Source organism: Nicotiana tomentosiformis, chromosome 12, assembly GCF_000390325.3.
Source record: "Nicotiana tomentosiformis chromosome 12, ASM39032v3, whole genome shotgun sequence".
Lineage (NCBI taxonomy): Eukaryota > Viridiplantae > Streptophyta > Magnoliopsida > Solanales > Solanaceae > Nicotiana > Nicotiana tomentosiformis.
This window is the reverse complement of record NC_090823.1, coordinates 20329331-20355859: the sequence shown is the minus strand read 5'-3', so window position 1 is coordinate 20355859 and position 26529 is coordinate 20329331. Positions and strand designations below refer to the sequence as shown.

At 39.0% G+C, this 26529-nt stretch overlaps 2 protein-coding genes across 2 annotated transcripts; both read right to left on the bottom strand.

Annotated features, from left to right (window-relative positions):
- Window positions 1–656: 656 nt before the first annotated feature.
- Window positions 657–26529, bottom strand: LOC104120698 (F-box protein At2g26160-like; the record flags this gene model as incomplete). The annotated part of the gene is made up of 4 exons (XM_070190183.1): window positions 657–6501; window positions 6673–8478; window positions 17108–18233; window positions 26389–26529. Coding segments are annotated over 2 exons (1245 nt in total), but the record flags the coding sequence as incomplete, so codon positions are not given.
- On the bottom strand, window positions 1302–10771 carry LOC104093296 (B3 domain-containing protein REM10-like). The gene is made up of 10 exons (XM_070190184.1): window positions 10632–10771; window positions 9513–9565; window positions 8818–8882; window positions 8409–8478; window positions 8190–8306; window positions 6673–6815; window positions 6280–6501; window positions 4636–4708; window positions 4154–4284; window positions 1302–1487 (listed from the first exon to the last, which is right to left on the bottom strand). The coding sequence occupies exons 1-10, from the start codon at window positions 10769–10771 to the stop codon at window positions 1302–1304; spliced, it is 1200 nt and encodes a 399-aa protein (XP_070046285.1).

Here is a 26529-nt window from a genome sequence, read left to right as displayed (position 1 = left end):
ATTTATAAAATATTGGAATGTATCAAACATTGATTTAAAAAGTATTGTTTGCTTCATGTTAAGAACTTCACGAAATTAAAAATTTTGAGAATGACAGCAGCAACGGCAAGATTAAAAATGGTGATTAGAACTGACACGGAGATTTAATTTGTATGGGAAGGGTAGTTTTGGGGTTTAGAAAAAGTGAAAGGTATAGTAGGGTAAATTACTTGGTCAAACATAAGAAGCTTTTAAGTCAAAAAGTAATAAGCTGACCAACCCCAACTTATTATTTTTTTGCTTGTTTTGAGTATTTCAGCTTAAAAGCATTTGGTTTAAAAGCAATTTTATGGTCTATCCAAACACTCAAATAAACCCCAAAAGTGCTTTTAAGCTGGTTTGACTAACTTTTAAACCAATCCAAACACCCTCAAAATCTATACTCTAAGAATGTGAGTATTTTTCTAATATATTTTTTAAATCAAATAAAATCTATTAAGAGTAAGATAAAAGTTTAAAACATCAAGATTAGATCTAAAAAAATATTTACACTAAAACAGTATAGAATTTGGGTGTGATAAAAAATTAGTTATTCACGTACCCACGTCTCTTTCTGATTAGCAAATTTTATTAAAAAGAAACACAACTCTTTCTTGAGCTATATATAAATCTTCCCCTCCACACAAAAGTAAGTTTTTTCTCAATTCCTCTCGTAGATCGTCATAACCATCACAGATGGTGCTGGAACTGTACAATGCATTTGACTATAACAAAAACGTCTGCAGAATTTTGTGTTGATATATTAACTAAATATATATACTAGATCAAAGAACATTATATTCTTCGATGCTCGTTTTCCTTGCCAATCACCAACTGCTTCTTTACATTGTCAATGACTACTCTGATGCTTGACATCCTTCCCAGATATTTACCTGCAAAATGTTATAACAACCCAAGGCATTCTCTGCTGTGAATTTAAATCTTGCAGACTCAGATTGTTGTACAAAACCACTATAGGATCATTGAAATCTAAAGCAGATTTTCTTTTACATTAAGTAAGTAACACATCCCGACAATTAGAAATATTCGAGAATCTCAATAGCACTTACAATATGTAGCACGCAATAGTATGATACCATCACTATTATAGATACAAAAATTGTGTATGGTTCCAAACATCTATCATTAACTAAAAGCCTAAGTGGCAAAGAAGGAAAACAAAAACATGTATAAGTTAGAGGGTAATGAAAAGAAAGTTAATAAAACATATACTCACAGTGGAAATGCGCCACAGGTATTGTGTCATTATCGATGAGCTCAAATTAATAAGTATCTCCTACTTGGACATTATTTGCTTCTCTGAACTGTCGCCATCCCCTGGTAATTGAAAACTGATGTCCCACTGGTCCTATCTGCACTGGCCATAATCTCTGTTTCTCATCTCTGAGAATCATCTGACGACATTTATTCGCCAAGCCATTTGATTTTGCAAAAGCCGCTGGAAGATACTGCTCACATTTATCCCAGTATGTTGATCAATGCCGCATTATCACAAAAAAGAGAGGAGAAACTACAGCCGAAGATCTTTGTAATATGGCAATTATTTTGGCTAATGGAGTCTATATCACATAATTATAAGCATCTTTGCAAAGTGTAGACTTTGTTGGCAATATTCTTTGGGACCCAAAAATATTGCATTGTGTGTTGGACATCATTTGCACAAGTTGTATCTCTTCTTTTACACCTAAGATGCCAAGACTTTTTTGCCTATAAAAGGGAAGGTCATTAGTTCATTTTAGACACACCAACAAGACTTGAGTTTTTCATTTCTTGTTTCTTCCTTTCTTTAAGAGTGTTTTGTATGAGAGTTAAGTGTTGGGAAGCACTTGTGTGAACCCTTTCTTTGGAGTGATCTTGTGCGTTATTCCCTTAGGGTATTTGGGATTAATTAGAGTATTTACTCTAATTTTGTACTCTCTTTTGTACTCTTATTGTTATAGTAAATTGCCCCTCTCCGCTTGTGGACGTAGGTCACTTTGACCGAACCACGTTAAATTTGTGTCTTATTTATATGCTTTAATTGTCGTTGTTATCAACTTCAATTGTCTTTGTTATTGTCATTATACCGTTGTTTGGCTAAATTCCGCACTACCCGGGTTCCCGATCCTAACAAATTGGTATCAGAGCCGGATCTAATCGGGTTAGTTTCAATAGCCAAAATGACTCTAACAAAGACCTATGTTGAGAAATTTGACCGAAGTGCAAACTTCGGAATGTGGCAATTAAAGATGGAAGCTATCCTAATTCAGGATGGCTTAGACTTGGCGTTGCAAGGAAAGGAGAAGAAGCCGGATAAAATGACGGACGAGGAGTTTGCCATCATAGACAAAAAGGCAAAAGAGGTATCATTTTAAATCTCTCAAATGAGGTTTTACGTGAAGTTTCTATAGAAAGCACAACTAAAGGCATGTGGGAAAAATTAAAAACCTTATATATGAAGAGGACGGTGGAAAATAGACTTTACCTGAAGCAGTAGCTTTATACAATTCGTATGGGTGAAGGTACCTCTATTCTCTCTCATCTTGACACCTTTAATTCTATTCTTATGGATTTGAGTAATATAGATGCTGAAATTAAAGATGAGGATCAAGCCGTGTTATTGCTTTGTTCTCTACCCCCATCTTTTAAGCATATAAGAGATACTATGTTTTATGCAAAGGATAATATCTCTTATAAGGATATTAAATCTATCTTAAAATCAAAAGAACATATAGATAATGATATTACTGGGGAAGCTAGTGGAACTCAAGCGGAAGTTGGCTTGTTTGTTAGGGGCAAATCCGACTCCATATCCATATACAATAATTTACAGTGTCGCTATTGTCATAAGAAAGGTCACAATATCTCTGAATGCTATAAGCTGAAAAATAAAGAAAAGCATAAGGAAAGGAAAAATGAGCACAAAAATACTAACATTGCCGAAGCAAGTGTAGCTGCTGATGAGACTGAGGGAACTATTTTTTTAGCAACTAATAATAGTTTCAAATCTAACAATGAGTGAATTTTAGATTCGGGTTGTTCTTATCATATGTGTCACAATCGGTATTTATTTACCACATATGAATCTATTGGAGGTGGAGTTGTCTTGATGGGCAACAATGCTGCCTGCAAAGTTTTTGGAAAAGGTATAGTCCGAATCAAAATGCACGATGGTGTGGTGAGAATTCTCATTGATGTTAGACATGTTCCTGACTTGAAGAAAAATCTAATCTCTTTGGGCACTCTAGAATCTCTTGGGTGTAAGTACACAGGTGAAGGTGGAGTTCTGAAAGTTTCTCATGGTGCTCTTGTGATCATGAAAGCAAACAGATCTGGTTCGTTGTATACTTTATTGGGATCCACTGTTATAGGCCTTACTACAATTTCGGTATCAGACAACTTGTCTGATTTTGATGGCATTAAATTTTAACATATGCCCATTAGGGCTTTTGCGGAGAAGGTGGAGAAAATTTACTATATCAGCCAAAATTAGGCCAAGGTGGAGATTTGTAATTATGGCCAATATTTTGGCTAATGGAGTCCATCTCACATAAGCATAAACATCTTTGCAAAGTGTAGACTTTGTTGGCAATATTCTTTGGGACCCAAAAATATTTCATTGTGTGTTGGATATCATTTGCACAAGTTGTATCTCTTCTTTTACACCTAAGAGACCAAGACTTTTTTGCCTATAAAAGGGAAGGCCATTAGTTCATTTTATACACACCAACAAGACTTGAGTCTTCATTTCTTGTTTTTTCCTTTCTTCCTTTATTAAGAGTGTTTTGTATGAGAGTTAAGTGTTGGGAAGCACTTGTGTGAACCCTTTCTTTGGAGTGATCTTGTGAGGTTATTTCCTTAGGGTATTTGGGATTAATTAGAGTACTTACTCTAATTTTATACTCTTATTGTTATAATAAATTGCCTCTCTCCGCTTGTGGACGTAGGTCACTTTGACCGAACCACGTTAAATTTGTGTCTTCTTTATCTACTTTAATTGTAGTTGTTATCAACTTCCATTGTCTTTGTTATTGCCATTATACCGTTGTTTGGCTAAATTCCGCACTACCCGGGTTCCCGATCCTAACAATCTTAACTATTAAGGGCTTAACTAAAGTTAATTCAAATTACTTACGAGGGAAGGTCTGCTGATAAAATAAGGCCTAATAGTAGAAATAAAATGAGGGTTAGCATTAGCAGATGTTGAAGAAGGCACTTGTGCTTTTGTAGCAGGCATATCTGAGGTCTTAATTAGGCCTGTTATTCCTTTAATAAAAAGCACAAGAAAAGAAAAGTTAGAATCAGAAAAATGAAAAGAAAAGACAAGGTGTTTGATACAAAAACAAGGATTTGCTCCTTAACCAAAACCTCGAGTGGAAACTCTTCCGGTATCCAAATCGGGCTTCTTTCCTTCGCGCTGAAGTGATGCACTTGTTCTCAAATCTAGTTTTAGATTGAAACAACAATATCAGAACTGAAGCTGAAGATGATTTTAAAACCAAAGATAGAACATTAAGTTAAAGAGAAAAGAGTTGTTAATTGTTATTGTGACAATTCAGAAAGAATATAAAGTTCTAGGAGAGAAGAGAAGGCAAAATATTTCGGAAGGGCTAATACTCTCTTGATAGTAGCGAAGAACCCCAAATATCTGACATTGTTTTGCAGAAGCATTTATCTCTGCAGATTGTTTCTGAAAATTCGAAGGGGAAAAAGACCCAAACCAAAAAAAAAGCCTCATTAATAACTAGAGTATGGACTTACCCTACTTAATGAATGATAATTTTACATCAAATCTATGTTTTGATTTTGTTAACAAGTGCCTGGGCAACAGTTGTTTTTAAAACCTGAAATGCATTGTCAAGAGCATATGAATAGTAGATGTGTCAACTTCTTGAAAATGGCCTTCTATAAAGCATGAACAAGAACTTTCTGAAGAGATACCAAGAGTAGCTCAAGAAAACGTATTCAGAACTTAAAAAGTCTTAACAACAACAACAATAACATAAACCAGTGTAATCCCACAAAGTAGGGTCTGAGGAGGATAGAATGCACACAGACCTTACCCGGACCTTTGTGAAGGTAGACAGACCGTTTTTAATGGACTCCCGGCTCAAAGAATTAAAAAGTCTTGAAAATTGAAATTAAAGAAGAATCATTAGAAACAGAGAAATGAACATAAATTTCCTTCGGGCTGGAGTGACGCATTTCCCATCGAATCTAGTTTTTAAAATGAAACAAAATGTCAGACATCGAAAATGAAGAGGATTTAAAACCAAAAGAAGCACATTATTGAAACAAAACAGAATCGTTATTGGCAAAATTCTTAGTGGGGAAATCCAGATAGTTGATTTCTGGCAGATAACAGAGATTTGCACTAGCACGGTGCCCCACGCACCGCGGCATTGAGGATTTCTCAGAGTACAGATTTTGCTTCAATTTTTTACGTCTAGGCTTGGTCCTCAACCCCCGAACATGATCCCGGCTTAATCCTTTGGGCTTTCACTCAGACTTCAAAGCTCCAAATTACTCAAATTATCTCATAACATCTACATCACTCAAAATCACTCTTACAAGTCATAAAACACACAATAAGTGCAAAATACTACCAATTAAAGCTCAATCACGAATAAAGTGCAGTGAATTAGAGTGCAATAAGCGACTAAAATACGTAATTATAGCCTACCATCAACACCCCACACTTAAACCATTGCTCGTCCTCGAGCAATCAAACTACACTTCATATAAACACGACCTTTTTAAACAACTCTCCTAACTCATCATACCAAGAATATTTAAAACAGATTAAGCACAATAACATAATATCCTAGCCTCAAAAGAACTATGGTGGACTAATTGAACTCCCAATGGTAGTGAAGAGTAACAAAAGAAGATTGTTTTGCACAAGCATTGCATGCTGGAGATTGATTTTGAAAATCTTTGGACGGGGTGTGTGTGCGAGGAGAGGGGGGAATCGCCATTAAATAATCCTGGTTAACAACTGTGTTTTTTACCCTGACTAATCAAAGGATTTTGTGCTCCAAATATTAGTCTCAATTTTTAAAAGACTTCAAAAAAAAATTGAGAAAGCCATAAAAACTATGAGGATAGGTACAGTTGCAAAGATTTCAATAACTAGATGATCCTCATAAAGAAAAAATAATATCACTTCATTATATTTATGATAAAATAAGGAAATAAATAAAAAGTGGAAAGTTGAACGAAGTTTAAGAGAAGGGATTAGATGAGAAACTTGCCATAAACTTTCAATATAGGGTTATTTCCATTTGCAACTATCACAAGCATTATCTGATCTCCTTCCTTAAAGCCATTTGCGATGTAGAATTTACTCCATACACCTCCAATGAAGGTATGTGAGACAGAAGAATATAGTTTAAATGTCCAAGACATTTGTTCATCCCTTATTGTTATCGTACATCTCCTGTTCCTTAGACCATCTTCCTGTGCAAATGGGTCCGAAAGTTGCTGAAAAAGTTTATAATCAATTGCACAAAAACAGTTCTTCATCTTTATGCTTCACATTTTGATATTATTAAAGAAAAAGTAGTTCAACATAGCAAAATGAGTTCCTTTTTCCCTTTATTTTTTTGTCTTTTCGAGTGAAACAAATGAATTATATATTAGCTTTGAACTTACCAGAAAATTCTTTGAAAGGCAATATGGTTTGATTGTACAAATGAAATGAGGGCGACCAAGAAGCATGTCCTGTGCAGCTTCTACATTGGGGAAAGCCTTGTGTGACGACTTGATGTTGAGCTTTGGTTTTTCTGTTGTATTTACTAGTTACACAAAAAGAATATGTAAAAGATACGAAAATATGAACAAAAGGGGAGTATTTGTTTATCAATAACAAGAGGACATATTAATAGTTCAACGATGAAACCTGTGTTGAAGGCCATCTTGCCTACTATATGCAGATTTTTGCTTAGTAAACTTGCTTTTCAATCTATGAGGTTGATTAATCTATTACTTTCAAATTCTAATACACTACATGATCATGTGTTACTTAAATTCAAGGTGCTTATTATTTGTGAACAAGTCCAAAAGAAAATCAATTTTGGTTGATTAACTACATAAATTAAAGCAATCCTTGTGTAACACAACATTCATGAAAAGAAGTAAGTCCTTGTACAATTCTCTATACTATTATTTATTGCTCTCAGCATGTAGCAGATCTTAGCGTAATATTTTTCACTGTGTAAACTTCAGTTGTGGCAAATCTGATTAGGTACGATCGAGCTAATATCATGAAAGCTAGTCTTACCCTGCAAGTTATACTTTTCTTTTCTAGTCTTACACATGCTTCACGCCTTCACAGCTTTTATCTTGTTACTCTCTTCTTGCTTTGCCTTGCGCCCAAAGGCCTTGTACCTCTAAATCTTTACATTTTCTTCTGATATATTTGTTTTACTTTCACTGTGCTTGACTTTGTGATTATCACTTTATTCACAATATACACTCAGACAAGAGTGGGTTGCTTTAGTGGTGAGTACCCTCCACTTCCAACTAAGAGATTGTGAGTTCGAGTCACCCCAAGAGTAAAGTGAGGAGTTCTTGGAGGGAGGGAACCGAGGGTCTATCGGAAACAGCCTCTCTATCCCAGGGTAGGGGTAAGGTCTGCGTACACACTATTCTTCTCAGACCTCACTAGTGGGATTATACTGGGTTGTTGTTGTTGTTGTCACAATATACACTCAATTGGCGGTGTTAGAGCCCTCCGCTATTTGTAGAACATTTATCATCTGCATATTCTATCAAATCTATATAAATAGGGATAGAACACTTCCACCACCAATCAATATGTTAGAAATCATAGTTTATAATACCCAAGGGCGTGACATAGTGGTCAATGAAGTTGGAATAGAAAAAAGACTATGAGGTCTCAGATTCAAATTCTAGCGGAGGCCAAAAACAATAAGGTAAATTTCTTTCCACCTGCCTGAGCCTTGACGAACAGAGTTACCCGGTACTTGTGCTGATGTGAAGTAGCAGGGAACCAATGAAATGGTCGAGATGCACAAAAGTTAACCTCGACACCACCATCATAAAAATATTAGAGTCTATTAAGGTAGAATTTAAGAAATTAAGATTAAAAATAAGAAGAGACATGAAATAGAAACTAAATACCAAACCTTGTGATGTGATTTTCTTACAAAGAATGATTGTTTTCCTCTTGTTCTTCATTAACTCCTTCAAGAGGCTGTTCATATTCTCTTTCACATTTACTTGAACCAAAGATTGAAACTTCAAACTCCATGTCTCCTTCATGTCTGAACACCAAACAATCTCCCAACTGTAAATCATGTTCCTCTGCAAATTCTCCCCAACCCTCTTCCAATTTCATCCGTTCACTTTTACCAGCCAATTCTTACCTGCCCTTCTCAGTATTGCATGTTCTTGATTACATCCATTCAGATACTTAGAAAAAGCTATGGGGATTTTCTGCAAAATAATTATAATTAAGTACTTAAAACATTTCAATACAGAGTTCAGTAATTAGAGTAATAAATATTTAAAGCGTTTATTCGCACTTGAAGAAACCTATGCAACTACTGATTGAAGCTATTAACAATAATATTCAAATCCTTAATAAAGACTTCTACAAATCAGTTCTATAAACTCCGACATTATAACTTGAATCCCGTCAAGTCATCTTTTCAATTTCACCTTCTCCGTTTTTCTTTTTCTTTTTTGTTTAACGCCTGATATTCCAAATTCGCGACCTGTAGGGCCCATTAAAGGAAGTAACACTTTCTAGAGGAATTTCTTCTCTGGACATACCTCCAACTTGAGATCTCTGGTTAACAATAAAAGGATCACATTAATCCAATGAGTGGTGGAGCCACCTATAACCAAGGGGTGTCAATTCGCAAAAAAATTATACTGTATAATTAGATAAATTATATATATTAAATTACTTTGACTTATTTTTTGACGCTCCTTAATAAAAAATTTGGCATCTTTTGATGGTATCAGTACTTTGACATGATAGATTTCAAGAAATCTTTTTTCCTTTATCCCACAATCCCCAGTTATATAAAATAACAATAACAACAGCAACTCCCAAAAAGCCAAATCTTTTCTTGCCAGATCTTCAAGTATGTCTACGTATTGTATTCTTTTTTTCCTTCGAACGTTTCTTAAGAGGAATTTTGAGTAAGTAACAAACAAAGAGAGAAAAATATGGAGCTTTTTGTACGTAGACATATGAGATGGAAAAAAAAAATAGATGTAAACCAAGAAGCAAACAAGTAAAACAATGGAATAAAAGAATTTTAATACTCACAATTCCATGCTTAAAACCTGGCAAAATAGGTTTAAAGAAGTGAGGGTTATAAAATAAAGACCGTAAAGTAAAGACAATTATAGAGAGAAACTGATATATTATTCAACTTCAAATTCATGTACATAATAAACTGAAAACTCCTCTATTTATAGAAGAAAGGAAGCAGCAGCGAGGCTTTTCAAGAAGCAACTGCAAGGCTTTTCTTTAGCTGCTTGTAAGCTGTCTGCATGAGCTACTTGCAACCTGCCTGTTTAATAAGAAGTTACTGCAAATCATTTCATTGAACTGCTTGCAACCTGCCTGCATCAGCTGCTTGTGGATAAACTTCAACAGAGTACTAAATGGATAATCTTTTTCAGGAAGATTATCTATAGCGGAGTAATAAATGGACATCCATAATATAATTATTTTCATAACACTCCCCCTTGGATGTTCATTAAAAAGGTATTGTGTCTCGTTAAAGCCTTACTAGAAAAAAACCCTGTGGAAAAAAAATCCTAGTGAAGAAAAAAGAGTACACATATTTAGTAATACGCATTGCTAGCTGCATCATTAAAAACCTTATAAGGAAAACCCTGTAGGAAAAAACCTTAGTAAGGAAAAAAGAGTACATCGCGTATTTCACTCCCCCTCATGAAAACCTTGTTTCAAATATTTGAGTCTCTGCATTCCAATCTTGTATACCATCTTCTCAAAAGTTGAAGTTGGTAAAGATTTAATGAATAAATCTGCCGGATTGTCACTTGAACGGATTTGTTGCACATCAATGTCACCATTTTTCTGAAGATCGTGTGTGTAGAATAATTTTGGTGAAATGTGCTTCGTTCTATCTCCTTTTATAAATTCTCCCTTCAATTGGGCTATGCATGCAGCATTGTCTTCGTATAAAATTGTGGGTCTTTTCTCACATTTTAAACCACATTTTTCTCGAATAAAATAAATTATTGATCTCAACCATACGCATTCCCTACGTGCTTCATGAATAGCTATTATTTCAGCATGATTTGAAGAAGTAGCAATAATAGATTGTTTTGTGGAGCGCCATGATATGATAGTACCTCCACATGTAAAAACGTACCCGATTTGAGATTTAGCTTTATGGGGATCAGATAAATAACTTGCATCTGCATAACCAACAAGATCTGCACTATCTTTGTTAGCATAAAACAAACTCATATCAAAAGTTCCCTTTAAATATCGCAATATATGTTTAATCCTGTTCCAATGTCTCCGTGTAGGAGAAGAACTATATCTTGCTAGTAAATTAATAGAAAATGCTATGCCAGGCCTTGTAGCATTAGCAAGATACATTGGTGCACCAATTGCACTGAGATAGGGTACTTCGGGACCAAGGAGTTCCTCATCCTCTTCTGGAGGTTGGAACAAATCTTTATGCACTTCAAGTGATCTAACAACCATTGGTGTACTCAATGGGTGTGCTTTGTCCATGTAAAAGCGTTTTAGGATCCTTTCTGTATAGGCAGATTGATGGATAAAGATCCCGTCTGCTAAATGTTCAATTTGCAGACCAAGACAAAGTTTTGTCTTTCCAAGATCTTTCATCTCAAATTCTTTCTTAAGATATTCAATTGTCTTTTGGAGCTCTTCTGGAGTTCCAACAAGATTTATGTCATCAACATAAACAGCAAGTATAACAAATTCTGAAGCCATTTTCGTTATAAAAATGCATGGACAAATAACATCATTTATGTAACCCTCTTTCAGCAAATATTCACTGAGGCGATTATACCACATGCACCCAGATTGCTTTAAACCGTACAAAGATCTTTGTAATCTGATTGAGTACATTTTTCGAGATTTTGAATATGCTTCAGGCATTTTAAATCCTTCAGGGATTTTTATGTAAATTTCATTATCAAGTGACCCGTACAGATAAGCTGTAACCACATCCATTAGATGTATTTCAAGCCTTTCACGTAAGGCTAAACTGATGAGATAACGAAATGTTATGGCATCCATAACTGGTGAATATGTTTCTTCATAATCGACTCAAGGTCGTTGTGAGAATCCTTGTGCGACAAGGCGAGCCTTGTATCTTTCAACTTCATTTTGCTCATTCCTTTTTCGCACAAAAACCCATTTATGACCAACTGGTTTTATACTAGCAAGTGTTTGGACTACTGATCCAAAGACCTCTCTTTTAGCAAGTGCGTTCAATTCTGATTGAATTGCCCCTTGCCATTTTGGCCAATCAGATCTTTGTTGACATTCTTCGACAGATCGGGGTTCAAAATCCTCACTATCTTGTATAATGTTAAGTGCAACATTATATGTAAAAATATTATCCACCACTATTTCAGATCGATTTAAATTAATCCCATCACCAGTAGAACTTATTAAAAGTTCCTCGCTCACTTGAGCCTCGGGTTTATTGATTTTTTCAGGAATCTCATAACTAATCAGATCTTGGGTCTCTTCAGGAGATCCCTTCATAATATCATTTTGATCATTTGTCGATTTTCCTTTTCTAGGATTTCGATCCTTAGAACCCATAGGTCTACCACGCTTCAGGCGTGCTTTAGGTTCACTAGCTCTCATGCTAATAGATGGTCCTGCTGAGACATCAATTTGGATAGGCACATTCTCTGCAGGGATATGTGACTTAGTTATCCTTTTTAAATCAGTAAATGCGTCTGGCATTTGATTTGCTATATTCTGTAAATGGATGATCTTCTGGACCTCCTGATTACATATAGGGGTACGTGGATCAAAGTGAGATAATGATGAAACTTTCCACACAATTTCTCTTTTGATTTCCTTTTTCTCTCCCCCTAATTGTGAGAAATTTGTTTCATCAAATCGACAATCTGCAAATCGAGCAGTAAATAAATCTCCCGTCAATGGTTCAAGATAGCGAATAATAGAGGGTGATTCAAACCCAATATATATTTCTAACCTTCTTTGGGGGCCCATCTTACTGCGTTGTGGTGGTGCTACTAGCACATATACAGCACATCCAAAAATTCGTAGATGGACAATATTTGGTTCATGACCAAAAACTATTTGTGACGGAGAATCTTTATTATAATATGTTGGTCTGAGACGGATAAGTGATGTTGCGTGCAAGATAGCATGGCCCCAAACAGTAGTGGGCAATTTTGTTTTCATAAGTAGTGGTCTTGCTATCAATTGTAGTCGTTTAATAAATGACTCTGCAAGGCCATTTTGAGTATGAACATAAGCTACAGGATGTTCAACTTTTATTCCAACTAATAGACAGTAATTATCAAAAGCTTGAGATGAGAATTCTCCAGCATTATCAAGGCGAATAGCCTTTATAGGATAATCTGGGAATTGTGCCCTTAATCAAATTATTTGGGCTAATAACTTTGCAAATGCCAGGTTGCGAGATGATAGTAGGCAAACATGAGACCATCTTGAAGATGCATCTATTATGACTATAAAATATCTAAACAGCCCACTTGGTGGGTGAATAGGTCCACATATATCCCTATGTATACGTTATAAAAAGGTAGGAGACTCAATGCCAACCTTCATTGGTGATGGTCTAGTGATCATTTTGCCTTGATAACAAGCATCACAAGAAAATTCACCATTTGTAAGAATCTTCAGGTTCTTTAATGGATGCCCACTCGAATTTTCAGTAATTCGTCTCATCATTATTGATCCGGGATGGCCCAAACGGCTATGCCAAAGCACAAAAATATTTGAATCAGTAAACTTCTGGTTTACGATAGAGTGTGCTTCAACTGTACTAATCTTTGAATAGTATAAGCCAGAAGATAAAGTTGGTAACTTTTCTACAATGCATTTCTGGCCAGAAATATTCTTTGTAATACAAAGATATTTCACGTTCATTTCATCTATTGTCTTAACATGATACCCATTTCGGCGGATATCTATAAAACTCAACAAGTTTTTCGGGACTTGGAGGAGAATAATGCATTCTCTATAATAAGTTTTGTTCCTTAGACAGAAATACAATAGCTCTTCCGGAGCCTTCAATCAAACTTATATTACCAGAAATTGTAGAAACATTTGCTTTTTCCTTATGCAAATAAGAAAAGCATTTCTGATCTTTGAATATGGCATGAGTTGTTCCACTATCAACTACACAAATATCTTCATGATTGGTCTTTGATCCAAACATAATTTGAGGATTATCCATATTCTTCAAAATGAAATAAACAAAATAAATATGATAGTAAACATTATAACTTTTATTTATGTATAACAATTACATAACTATACTACCTACTACAAATAACAGAAATTAAAATATTTACATCTCTACAGATTCACTACCGATCACATGAATTGTTTCTCCTTCTGGGAGTGCAAAGTAATCAGCTACATCCAAATGCATGAAGTCTAAATTATCTTCAGAAATAAAATTTGCTTCAGCATTTTTATCTGTCTTCTTCAGGGAAGCTTGATATAGCTCAACCAGGTGCTTTGGAGTACGCCATATACGAGACCCGTGCCCTTTACCTCCACATCTATAGCATGCATTTTCTGGCTTTGCCGCTTGCACCGCTTCATGCTTTTGTTCCTTCCTTTTCCACTGCTGGTGGTGAGGAGGGTTCTTTGGTGCATTATTATTACCACGATTAGAGTTTCCTCCCCGACCACGGCCATGACCACGACTGAGGCCACGCCCTTTTCCACGTTTAGCTTGGTGGAAGTTCGTCTCATTCACTTCTGGGAATGGACAAGAACCAGTAGATCGGCTTTCATGGTTTTTCATTAATAGCCCATTATGTTGCTCGGTTACAAGAAGATGTGAGATAAGTTCGGAATACTTTTTGAATCTCATCTCTCGATATTGCTGCTGCAGGAGCATATTCGAGGCATGAAAAGTGGTGAAAGTTTTCTCCAACATATCATGATCAGTAATATTATCACCACATAGTTTCAATTGGGAAATAATTCTGAACATAGCAGAATTATACTCACTGATAGATTTAAAATCTTGTAACCTTAGATGAGTCCAATCATAACGTGCCTGTGGAAGAATGACCATCTTCAGGTGGTCATACCTATCTTTCAAATTATTCCACAGTACGACTGGATCTTTAACAGTAAGATATTCCATTTTCAGGCCCTCATCAAGGTGATGGCGTAGGAATATCATTGCTTTGGCACGGTCTTGGTTTGATGCCTGATTTTTATCTTTGATGGTGTCTGCCAGACCCATCGCATCAAGATGAATTTCGGCATCAAGCACCCAAGACATGTAGCTTTTGCCCGATATATCCAGGGCTACAAACTCAAGTTTAGAAAGATTTGACATTATTTAGAAAAAGAAAGTTCGTACCTCTGAAACTTTCAAAGTATTTTCTCGAGATGGTAGAGTCTCGTGCTGATAACGTGTTATAAAATAAAGACTGTAAAGTAAAGACAAGTATAGAGAGAAATTGATATATTATTCAACTTCAAATTCATGTACATAATGAACTGAAAACTCCTCTATTTATAGAAGAAAAGAAGCAGCTGCGAGGCTTTTCAGGAAGCAGCTGCAAGGCTTTTCTTTAGCTGCTTGTAAGTTGTCTGCATGAGCTACTTGCAACCTGCCTGTTTAATAAGAAGCTGCTGCAAATTATTTCATTGAGCTGCTTGCAACCTGCCTGTATCAGCTGCTTGTAGATAAACTTCAACAGAGTACTAAATGAATAATCTTCTTCAGGAAGATTATCTATAGCGGAGTAATAAATGGACATCTACAATATAATTATTTTCATAACAGTGAGACTTTTTTGGAGGAATTTTCATGATCGCTGCCTTTGTAGCATAGAAGGAACACAATCAGAGCAGCACCTTTGGAAGTTGAAACGATGAGTCTATTCGTATTCTCTTAAAGTCACGAAATTGACTGAACGTTATATATTGTTGTAGTAAAATTAAAAAAATATTTCTTTCTCATGTTAAAATACTTTCAATTTTAGTCGTTGTAATAGTTACCAAAATTTAATATATTAACTTTTAGTTATACCTAATAATATAAAAATTGCACAACAAATATGTACTAGAAGTTAAACTCATGTATTAACTTATATTTATGGGTTTTGAAAGTTTTTACCCTATCAACTATTTTAACCAAAAATATGTTGCTTAAGAGGCTGGAGCTCGAATAATGGTTTGTGACCAATCTAACTACAGAAGACCTATTGCTTTATGGAATGGTCGAGTAAACAGATATTAATTGTTTTGCCTCGTAAAAGTGCTGGACTCTAGCAGAAATTTCTTCAAATTTCTATTAGTACCTGTTGTTTCCATTATTTTAATTTATTGCTCTGTTATTTTGCTTTTGTTACCGTTCATGTTTTCATTAGTATCGACATGACCTCTTCACTACTATTTTTCCTTTTCGAGAATTGTTTTTCTTGAGTCGAGAATCTATTAGAAACAATTTCTTTATCTTCATAAGATATGAGTAAAGTTTACGTACACACTATCCTCCTTAAACCCTACACTATGAAAATACACTGGGTATGTTATTGTTGTTGTTCTTGTTGTTGTTATCTTCAATTTCGCCAACTGCCAAGGTACTGTATTGGACATTGTTAGGAATCTTTAACAAAGGATTAAAACATCCTCCTTTTGTACAGTGGCTGATACTTAAAATTCATCAATACTAACAACTAAGATATGCCATTACAATCACTGATCATGCCATTCTACTTTAAAGAAAAAGTTAAATGATCCTACCAAGAGTCTTATATTTATGCCATTAGTGTACATGAACCCCTAATAGCCTGTTTGGCCAAGCTTCTCAAGAGGCCAGAAGTGTTTTTTTTCCCCAAAACACTTTTTTTTTCCTAACTTGAGGTGTTTGGCCAAGCTTTTTTGGTGAAAAAAATAGCTTCTTCCCAAAAGCAGAAGCAGAAGCAGTTTCGACTTTTCTTCTTTCCAAGAATACCCTTAACAAAATATAATATATACCAAAATAACCGTTAAACCTAATACTTAAGGATATTAATGTATACATATTTCTTATTATTTTTAGGATAACTTTCTAATATATAGTGACTTTAGGGGTGCATGCTTTTATATTTGTTGAATGATTTTTAATATATTTAACTTATATTAAAAGAATTAAGTACTTTTAAATTTTATTTTCATATTTTACTTAAATAAAATGAAAAGATTTAATTATTGCATGTAATAACAAATTTTTGAGATTATTTATTTACTTATAATATTAACTATTAAGTAAATATATTCATGTCCTTATTGGTAATTTGATACTTAAAAACACTTTCTGAAAAGTTTGGTCAAACACAAATTATTGCTCAAAGTGCTTTTCAGAATGATTAGCCAAACACAAACTGCCTCTGTCCAAAAATACTTTAAAAGCACTTTTGAAAAAAGCACTTATCAAAATAAGTTGATTTGTCCAGCTTGGCCAAACAGGCTATAGCTCAACTAGGTATGTTATAACATAACTAGCTCGCACAATATCTGCAATGAATAAAAGCTGTTTTCTTCAACAACGAAAAACCCAGTGAAATGACAAACCAAAATGTGTCCAGTGTCCGCCAACACTTTCAACAGTGTAAAACTTCGTACAACCTAGTGAAATTCGAAAGATATGGTAACGAATGGGAGAAGATTTTGTATTATCATGAGCCCATTGTTAAATCTCAACTTACAAGGCATTTACAATTTAAGAGCATAACAAACATTTGCTCACATGTAAAATGCAAATAAAACACATTGTTTTGGCCCGGACAAGAACTAATCTAGCAGTATCGCTACGAAAAATCAGATTTAACAGAAAACCAGATACATGATGTACATTACCGTCTCACTCAACTGGAAATCCTTAAGATAAACTTGGTATTATCCAAAGTGGCTGAGAGAATGCAAAGGCAGATACATTTTCCTGAATAAGAGGTTGTACCCCGCCATTCTGAATATTGTAAGTACCCATATCATAGCCATGTACTGCATTGTAATAAACTCCAGAGAAGTCATCTGTGAAGTATATGCAATTACTCTCACATTCTGGGTAAGCACAGCAAGAAATTGAGAAGGAATGGTTGCTTCCTACAAAAATAGACCAATCACCCAAAGATTTCACTTCTTCCCACTTCTCATTGAAGACATCCAACTTGTAAATTTTGAAACTCCAAGTGCTTAGGCAAGGAGTATCTGTGATTCTTGTATCAAACAAAAGCCTCATTACGGCATATATTTGACCTTCTAGCTCGACAAGATATGTAGTAACATACACCAAATTATCCATATCGCGAGATGGTGTGAAAGCTATCTTCTTCAAGAAAGAGCCAGCAAAGTCCCAAATCAGAACTTCGCCAAAAGTGTCGATAGCGTAAAACTTCCCATCATGACATATGGCATCATCAACATGGCCACGGATGGAACTCAAGGGAGTCCAAGCAACGTCACCTGGCTTTGCAAATGCCATCTTCCAATTATCAGAATAGATAGCAAAAATTACACAATCTGATGAAGACGGACTAGAAGACAAGATAACTTTGGAAACAAACGAGTCGCGAAAGCTCTTTCCTGTACATATCAGAGTGTTCAAATTAGGGCACCTATTCAGTGGTGGAAGTGAAATTTGGACCCCTGATAGTGGATTTAGCAAGTGCATATCAAAATTGGCACCTAGAGTGACCAACCAACCATGAGAAGAACCCCAACAGCGTTTATCTAGAACACCTGACAAACAGATATCATAACTCTTACATTTGAAAGGACTATAGAACGTGCGCGAGCTTTCATGTGTCCTCTGAGGAAGCATCAGCCAAGGAAGGAAAGAGCACGAAGAATTGCCATTTTGTAGAATACCAGTTCTCCATGACTTACAGACCCCACCAAACTGCACCCAGTCTTCGGCAAAATGCAGACGACTAGCAATTAAACCCAAAAGATCCACCGGCAACTTTGACCAATCTGTTGTTAACTGGAAAAACAAAAGAAATAAAAATTACAGGAAGGAGTATTAAAAAGGGCAGCCCGGTGCACTAAGCTCCCGCTATGCGCGGGTTCCAGGGAAGGGCCGGACCACAAGGGTCTATTGTAAGCAGCCTTACCCTGCATTTCTGCAAGAGGCTGTTTCCTCAGCTCGAACCCGTGATGGTCACATGGCAACAACTTTACCAGTTACGCCAACGCTCCCACAAAAAGGAGTATTAGAACTTGTAAAATCTCTTTAAAGAATAAGTATACTAAACCTCTTATTGAAATATCAGTGATATGCCAGATGATCAACTATGCATTCTGAATCTCTGATATGTCAGACTAGTTCATTTCCCTTATTGAAATATCAAAACTAACTACCCAACCAAAGGTGTGTCGGCGTGTAGGAAAATGTTTAAAATAATTGTCCTCGAAAATGTTTTACCTTATAAGATCGTGTTTCTTAAAATTCATTTTCAAGTGCTCGGCCGGATATGAGAAGTATTTAAGACATGTAATCATACAAATTGTAGGATAAATATAAAAATCATGTTCTGACGATATTACAGAGCACTAAGAGTTTGATAATAATGTCTAAGTGTTAACAGATGTGAGTGGTATAGGGTTGGAGTTTGATATTGATAAGGAAAAATGACTTCCCCCATAAATAAGAAAATCTTTTCTTCCCCTTTTAGTGGAAAATATTTTTCTTTGAGAAAAGGTGTTCCATAATATAAGTTAACCAATTTCTATCATACAAAATACACCTTTGGAATTCCTTTTCCTATTCTCATTCCTCAAAGTAGTAAGTTTCCACCTACCATTACAGTACTGAACAACTGAAAGAGTCTGCAATGTTTTGCACTGAGGATCTTGCAATCCTGAAATAAATTTAAAAAAAAAAAAAACTTTAGACGAAACATATTGACCATGGGTAATTTCGCGAATGGTCACTCAACTTTTATTTTATTGCACCAAAGTCACTACATTACTTTTTGTAACAAGCAAGTCACTCAACTTTACCTGAGTACCACAAAAATCACTAAACTAATTTTTGTAACCAAAAAGTCCCTCATTTTTTGCCTAAGTATCCCAGGAAATGTTTCCTTTGTTTCCTCCTAATGACTTCCGTGATACCTTAAACCAAGTTGAGTGACTTTTAAAAATAGTTTAGTGATTTTCATTAATCTTAGGTAAAGTTGAGTGACTTTTTCGTCACAAAAAAACAGTTTAGTGATTTTGGTGCAATAAAGTGAAAGTTGAGTGACCATCAAGGAGATTAATCCAAATTAACCATTACAACTTCTAATCCTATCTCATGTAGGAACAACCTCCAACTTTGCTTCAAAAAAATACATATCATGAGCACTATAAAGTATTACCTAGCTAAACGGAACCTATATGTGTATATAAATATATACTCATTTTGACCCTCACTCACTCTAAATTCTGAATTGACTGTAAAGTCTAACACCAACACCCTTATTAGTAGCCCAAGTAAAGGCTGCTATCACTTGCCCTAATATAAATCACACCTGAAAGAAATTCTGAATCGGATGCATAAAAAAGGAGTCTTTCTGACGTAAATTTAACACAGACATTTTATCAAACAGTTGGGCGACAATAAGGATCTCAAATACACATCAACAATGCGTATTGTTACGCGGCGCCTTCCTGAAGTTCCTTGGAAGGGCGACGTAAGGCTAGGCAACCGATGTCAGTACGGTTGCTGTCCGCCAACTGAGGTCCCCTCCGTACGCTAGACTAGATTGTCAGTGCCGTACGGGAAAACCAATGTCATGAGCAATTGAAAGAGAGCAGAAAAGAGAATTGAGAATGAAAGAAAGCTTGATTGCATTGAATGAAAGCTATTACAGAAAACAAGACGGTGTCGGGGGGGAGAGACACCAGTACAGAGAATTGTTTGCTTGCTTGAAAGTTTTGATTGCTTGGTCCCCCTTAATAATGCTTAAAAAAATAAACCAAAGTTACATGACTAGACCTATGAAAGCTGGAAAATCACACTTAAAGAAAATGCAGCAAAACTACTCTATATTTACAATGAAAAGGACTTAGTCTTCTACAAAGCAGCAGCAAGTCCGTTGGCAGCAACTTTGTCTTTAGCATCAGGGTCTGCGCGCGCGGCATTGTCTGCGCGCGCGGCGCTGTCGGCTTTTGCCTGTGGCTGGGCGCTGGCGATGGCTATCGGTGGGGCGACAGAGGCACATGCGCGCTTGTCACTTGGAGCTGCCGAGACCACGGGGCCGACCGTGGCGACGGGCGTTGGGAGGCTGGCCAGGACGCCACGGGGCGCGTCCAAGGGGTCATGGGGCATGGTTGGAAAGCCGCCCATGACATTCTCCCCCACCTGAGTTGGCGACGTCCTCGGCGCCTTCCTTGCAAGGTAATCATCAATCAGGCTCTTGTAGGCTTTGAGGTTTGTTCCCCTCTCCCAAGTATTCTCCTCTGCATCACATCCCTGCCATTTCACCAAGAACTCCTGGTGATCTTTTCTTGAGGCGTGAATCACTCGATCATCAAGAATAGCTTCAGCACGCCTTTTTCCGGTTGAATTGGGGCCTCGAATACTTGGTATTGTGAGTTGGCTTCGTGAAGGATCCTCCACATCTTCCCGAAAAGGTTTCAGGAGACTGACATGGAAAACAGGATGGATTTTCCACCAAGCTGGGGTATCCACCCGGTATGCAACTTTCCCAATGCGCCTTTCAATGGACAAGGGTCCAATATATTTTTGCAATAGGCGAGGGTCATGGACCCCTGCAAACAAGTACCGCTTTGGGATTTTGACCATCACTTTGTCTCCCACCTGGTATTCCACAAAGCGGCGATTCTGATCAGCATGCCTCTTCATCCGCTTTTGGGCTTTGACAAGATAGCTCCGCACTATCTCCAAATTTTGCTTCCATTCTTTTGAGAAGCTCTAGCAGCCCGAGGAGATTTTGACATGTTTGGTGCGTTCACTGTGTGTGGGAGTAGCGGTTGCTGTCCGGTAACAATTTCAAAAGCGCTTTTGTTGGTACTTGAGCTCTTTTGTGAATTGAAACACAGTTGAGCAGCATCCAGAAGCTTCACCCAATTCTTCTGCGATCCGGTCACAAAGTGCCGGAGATATTCCTCTAGCATGCCATTGAATCGCTCCGTCTGGCCATCAGATTGCGGATGAAAACTTGAGCTATGACTCAATTTTGACCCGAGGCACTTAAAGAGTTGGGTCCAAAAATTGCTAGTGAAGCGTGAGTCGCGATCACTAACAATGTCTTTAGGTAAGCCCCAATACTTGACGACATGAGAGAAGAATAGTCGAGCTGTATCTTCTGCTGATATATATTGTGGGGCTGCTATAAAGGTAGCATACTTGGAAAACCGATCCACCACAACCAAGATAGTTGTGAGATCTCCGACCTTGGGCAATCCGGTGATGAAGTCCAGGGAAACGCTTTCCCAAGGTCTTTTTGGTACAGCTAGTGGTTCCAAGAGCCCTGCCTGCGTCAAGCGGTCTGACTTATCTTTTTGGCATACTAGACAAGTCTTCACATACTGAGCGACGTCATCGACCATTTGAGGCCAATAATATGCACGGCGAAGCAATGCCATGGTGCGTTCCTCGCCGGGATGACCGGCCCACAAAGTATCGTGGCATTCTGCAAGAAGAGTCCGTCGCAGATCTCCTCCTTTAGGAACATAAAGTCGGTTCCCTTTCACCTTCAGGAACCCATCTTCGGTGTAGAACTGGCGAGTCTTGCCCTGTCCTACCAAATCAACCAAATACTGTGCAGCAGGATCCTTGATGAGTAGATCCTGTATCTGGTCTTTTATGGTGGTGGTTACTTCGCTTCCCTTTAGGGCGGCGAGTACACACATCGATGCTAGATCAGCTCTCCGACTGAGTGCATCAGCAACATGATTGGTCTTTCCACTTCGGTACTCCAGGTTGAAGTGAAATTCCGCTAGGAGTTCCTGCCACCTAGCCTGTCGTCCATTCAGCTTTGGCTGGGTCATGAAATGGCTAACGGCTGTATTGTCTGTCTTGACCACGAATGGGGCTCCCAGTAGATAATGCCTCCAAAGGCGTAAGCAATGAACGACAGCCAATAATTCTTTCTCATGGGCGGCATAGCGTCGCTCTGCATCCTTCAGTTTCCGGCTCTCGTACGCTACGGGATGCCCTTCTTGTAGCAATACTCCACCAAGTGCATAGTCGGAGGCATCCGTTTGCACTTCGAATGGCTTGGCCAAGTCAGGGAGGGCCAAGACTGGGCTACTGGACATAGCCATCTTCAATGCGTCGAAGGCCTTTGCCCGCTTGGGGCCCCAATCCCACGGGGTGGCCTTCTTGAGAAGTTCTGTCAGCGGCACTGCAATGAGGGAGTAACTTTTCACAAACCGCCGATAGAAGTTGCATAGGCCAAGGAACGACCTCAAGGCATGTATATCCTTAGGAGGCGGCCATTCTGTAATGGCCTGAATCTTCTGCTGGTCCATCTTGATCCTCCCTTCCTCGATGACATGTCCGAGGAAGTCAATTTGTTTCTGAGCAAAGGAGCACTTGGATAGCTTCGCATATAATTCGTGCTCCCGCAATCGGGCTAGGACCTTCCGCAAATGCTCCAGGTGTTCTTCTAGTGTCTGGCTATATACCACAATGTCATCCAAATAAACCACGACGAATTCGTCAATGTATTCTCGGAAGACTTGGTTCATCAAGGTGCAAAATGTGGCTGGCGCGTTAGTCAGGCCAAAGGGCATAACCAGGAAGTCGTACGACCCATATCTTGTCACACAGGTCGTCTTGTGCTCATCACCATCGGCAATCCGAACTTGCCAATAACCTGTCCTCAGGTCTATTTTGGTGAATACCGTCGCACCACCCAGTCTATCAAACAAGTCTGCCATTAGCGGAATAGGGTACTTGTTTTTCACGGTGATTTTGTTTAGAGCCCGGTAATCCACGCAGAGTCGCAAACTACCATCATGTTTCTTTTGGAATAGCACAGGGGACCCGTATGGGGACTTAGAGGGCACAATGATCCCTGTGTCTAGCATTTCCGTCAATTGTCTCCGAAGCTCGGCGAGTTCGGGTTGTGACATTCTGTATGGCGCCCGGGCAGGTGGCTTCGCACCCGGCACCAACTCAATCTCATGGTCCACAGTTCGCCTAGGCGGAAGACGCTTTGGCATGTCTTGTGGCATGATGTCTTCAAATTCCAGAAGTAACTCCTTCACGGGTGCAGGAATGGGACCCGAGGAGCGTTCTATATCTTCCATGCAGAGGGTAGCCAGGAACGTGGGTTCATGTCTTTTTACCCCCTTCTTCAACTGCAAGGCCGAGATGTTCTCGGCTGCCATCTTCATGGGAATGCACGGAATAATGCAGGGCTTGGCCCCATTTGCCCCCATCATCAGCAGCATGTCTGCATACGGTGCGGGCATGGTATTGGTCTGTCTCAGGAATTCCAACCCCACGATTAACTCAAAGTCATCTATGATCACTACGCGCAGGTTGAACTTTCCTTCATAAGGGCCAAGCTTCACTGGTACTTCTTTGGCTATTCCACCCACTGGTTGAGGTGGTGAGTTGATAGCCTTCACACGACCTTTGCCCTTTCCTACGACTAGTCCAAGACGCTCCACCTGAGTCGAGGCTAAGTAGTTGTGGGTGGCACCTGTGTCTATCATTGCCCGAATGGGCTTGCCATTTACCTTCATGTCAACGAACATTAGGGTCCTCTCTTGATGAGGAGGAGTCCTCAAATTCGCCTTCTTATTTCCTTTCCTGGCAATTGGACAGGGGTCCTTCTTCTTGCGGATACCGGCACTGGTACCCGCTAAGGGCTCAGAAATGGAGCCAACAATTGCATTGAATGCACCTACTGGCTCGGTCTGGTCCGCATCATCGGCGTCGTCATCCGTCCCATCCTCAAAAGCTTGATGGGCATTCATCTGTGCATGTGGACATTCATTATTCCAATGTGGTCCGCCGCAATGGCGACATCCTGAGGGGGGCTTCCTCCCCCGATCATTGTTGTTAGATGCAGCACTAGTACTGCCGGAAGAGGGAGTCTTGGATTTGGGTGCACTCCGGTCTCCTCCACTTCTGCTAGGGCCACTAGTGTTTGGTTGGCCCCCTTTGTATCCTCCTCGGACAGGCTGTTGAGGCCTATCCTTCCGGGCTTCCACTTGGTAATCCCCAAGGCACTCTGCTGCTTGGATTGCCTTAGGCAACGTGTCTACCCTTTGTCTCTGCAACTCCATCCGGGCATAAGGTTTCAACCCTTCCAGGAAGGTGAAGAGTTTGTCTTTGTCCCCCATGTCCCGGATGTTCAGCATGAGCGCGGAGAATTCCCGCACGTAATCTCGCACTGATTTGGTCTGGCGGAGCTCCCGCAACTTTCTCCTGGCATTGTACTCAACATTTTCGGGGAAGAACTGTAGGCGTATGGCTGCCTTCAGTTCCGCCCATGTGTCGAGGGCATCTTCACCTGCCTTGATGGCTTCGTACTTCACCCGCCACCAGAGTTTGGCATCACCCTGAAGATACATGGCAGCAGTTGCTACCTTCTTAGCTTCTTCCAGGCTTCCCACGGCATCGAAGTATTGCTCGATGTCGAAAATGAAATTTTCCACTTCTTTGGCATTTCGAGCTCCACTGTATGGCTTTGGCTCAGGAATTTTCAGCTTTTGTGCCATGGGGGCGAGGTTCACACCACCCCCAAATTGGTTTCCGCCTCCTCGAAGTAGGCCTTGTAAAGCAGCATTGACAACATTGAGCTGGCCTGTCAAGTTGTCAATGGTTTGTTGCATGGCAGTCACCCTGTCTGCCTCTTGTTCCCTGTTGGCTAAATCCTCGGCACGCTCCTGCTGGAGGACCTCAAATTTACCAAAAATTTCAGCTGCCTCTGTGGCTGCTGTTTGCCGGTCTCCTTCAGAGTCGCGGCTGATGTTTTCTATGTCAACTTCGGCCTGGATGAGTCTGCGGTCCAGGTCGTCCAACCTTTGCACTAGGCTGGTTTTTAGATCGGGCACCATTTCCACGATGGGCCGTAATGCGTCAACCGTTCCCTCAAGGGTCGCGATGCGATCCCCATAATTCACCATGGTCAGAAATGGTGGTAATTGCAATGTGATCCCTCGTCCGATGTCGAGCCTAGGCTCTGATACCAACTGTTACGCGGCGCCTTCCTGAAGTTCCTTGGAAGGGCGACGTAAGGCTAGGCAACCGATGTCAGTACGGTTGCTGTCCGCCAACTGAGGTCCCCTCCGTACGCTAGACTAGATTGTCAGTGCCGTACGGGAAAACCAATGTCATGAGCAATTGAAAGAGAGCAGAAAAGAGAATTGAGAATGAAAGAAAGCTTGATTGCATTGAATGAAAGCTATTACAGAAAACAAGACGGTGTCGGGGGGAGAGACACCAGTACAGAGAATTGTTTGCTTGCTTGAAAGTTTTGATTGCTTGGTCCCCCTTAATAATGCTTAAAAAAAATAAACCAAAGTTACATGACTAGACCTATGAAAGCTGGAAAATCACACTTAAAGAAAATGCAGCAAAACTACTCTATATTTACAATGAAAAGGACTTAGTCTTCTACAAAGCAGCAGCAAGTCCGTTGGCAGCAACTTTGTCTTTAGCATCAGGGTCTGCGCGCGCGGCATTGTCTGCGCGCGCGGCGCTGTCGGCTTTTGCCTGTGGCTGGGCGCTGGCGATGGCTATCGGTGGGGCGACAGAGGCACATGCGCGCTTGTCACTTGGAGCTGCCGAGACCACGGGGCCGACCGTGGCGACGGGCGTTGGGAGGCTGGCCAGGACGCCACGGGGCGCGTCCAAGGGATCATGGGGCATGGCTGGAAAGCCGCCCATGACAGTATATATGTGTGTATAAATAAATACACACTCATTCTGAAAGTCTCTGACTCTAAATTCTGAACTAACGTCAAGTCAAACACCAACATCCTTATTAGAACCTAAGTAAAGGCTGCTGTCACTTGCCCTGAAATAAATCTCACCTGAGAGATAAATTCTGAATTGGATGCATAAAAAAAGGAGTGTTTCTGCCGCAAATTTAACACAGACATTTTAACAAACAGTTGGGAGACAAAACGATCTCAAGTGTATACTTGCATAATAAAGAATTTCTTACCTTGGGGAAGCAGCAATGTTTACTACAACAGTCCTGCCGGGTAACACAAGTACACAGCCAAATGAATACCTCTATCGCAAGACTGAACAGATTTGCATAGTCGTTTCGATTGTGGCTTTTGATTTGCTTTTGGAAGTCATT

Bases quoted from the DNA above. Each gene is read 5' to 3' on its own strand.
- LOC104093296 (XM_070190184.1), bottom strand. From the start codon at position 10,771: ATGGACAAAGCACACCCATTGAGTACACCAATGGTTGTTAGATCACTT. The intron at 4,285-4,635 runs GTATTAGCCCTT...TTTTTATTAAAG, and splicing joins TCTTCGCTACTATCAAGAGA to GAATAACAGGCCTAATTAAG. The intron at 1,488-4,153 runs GTAAGTAATTTG...AAATGTGAGCAG, and splicing joins TTATCAGCAGACCTTCCCTC to TATCTTCCAGCGGCTTTTGC.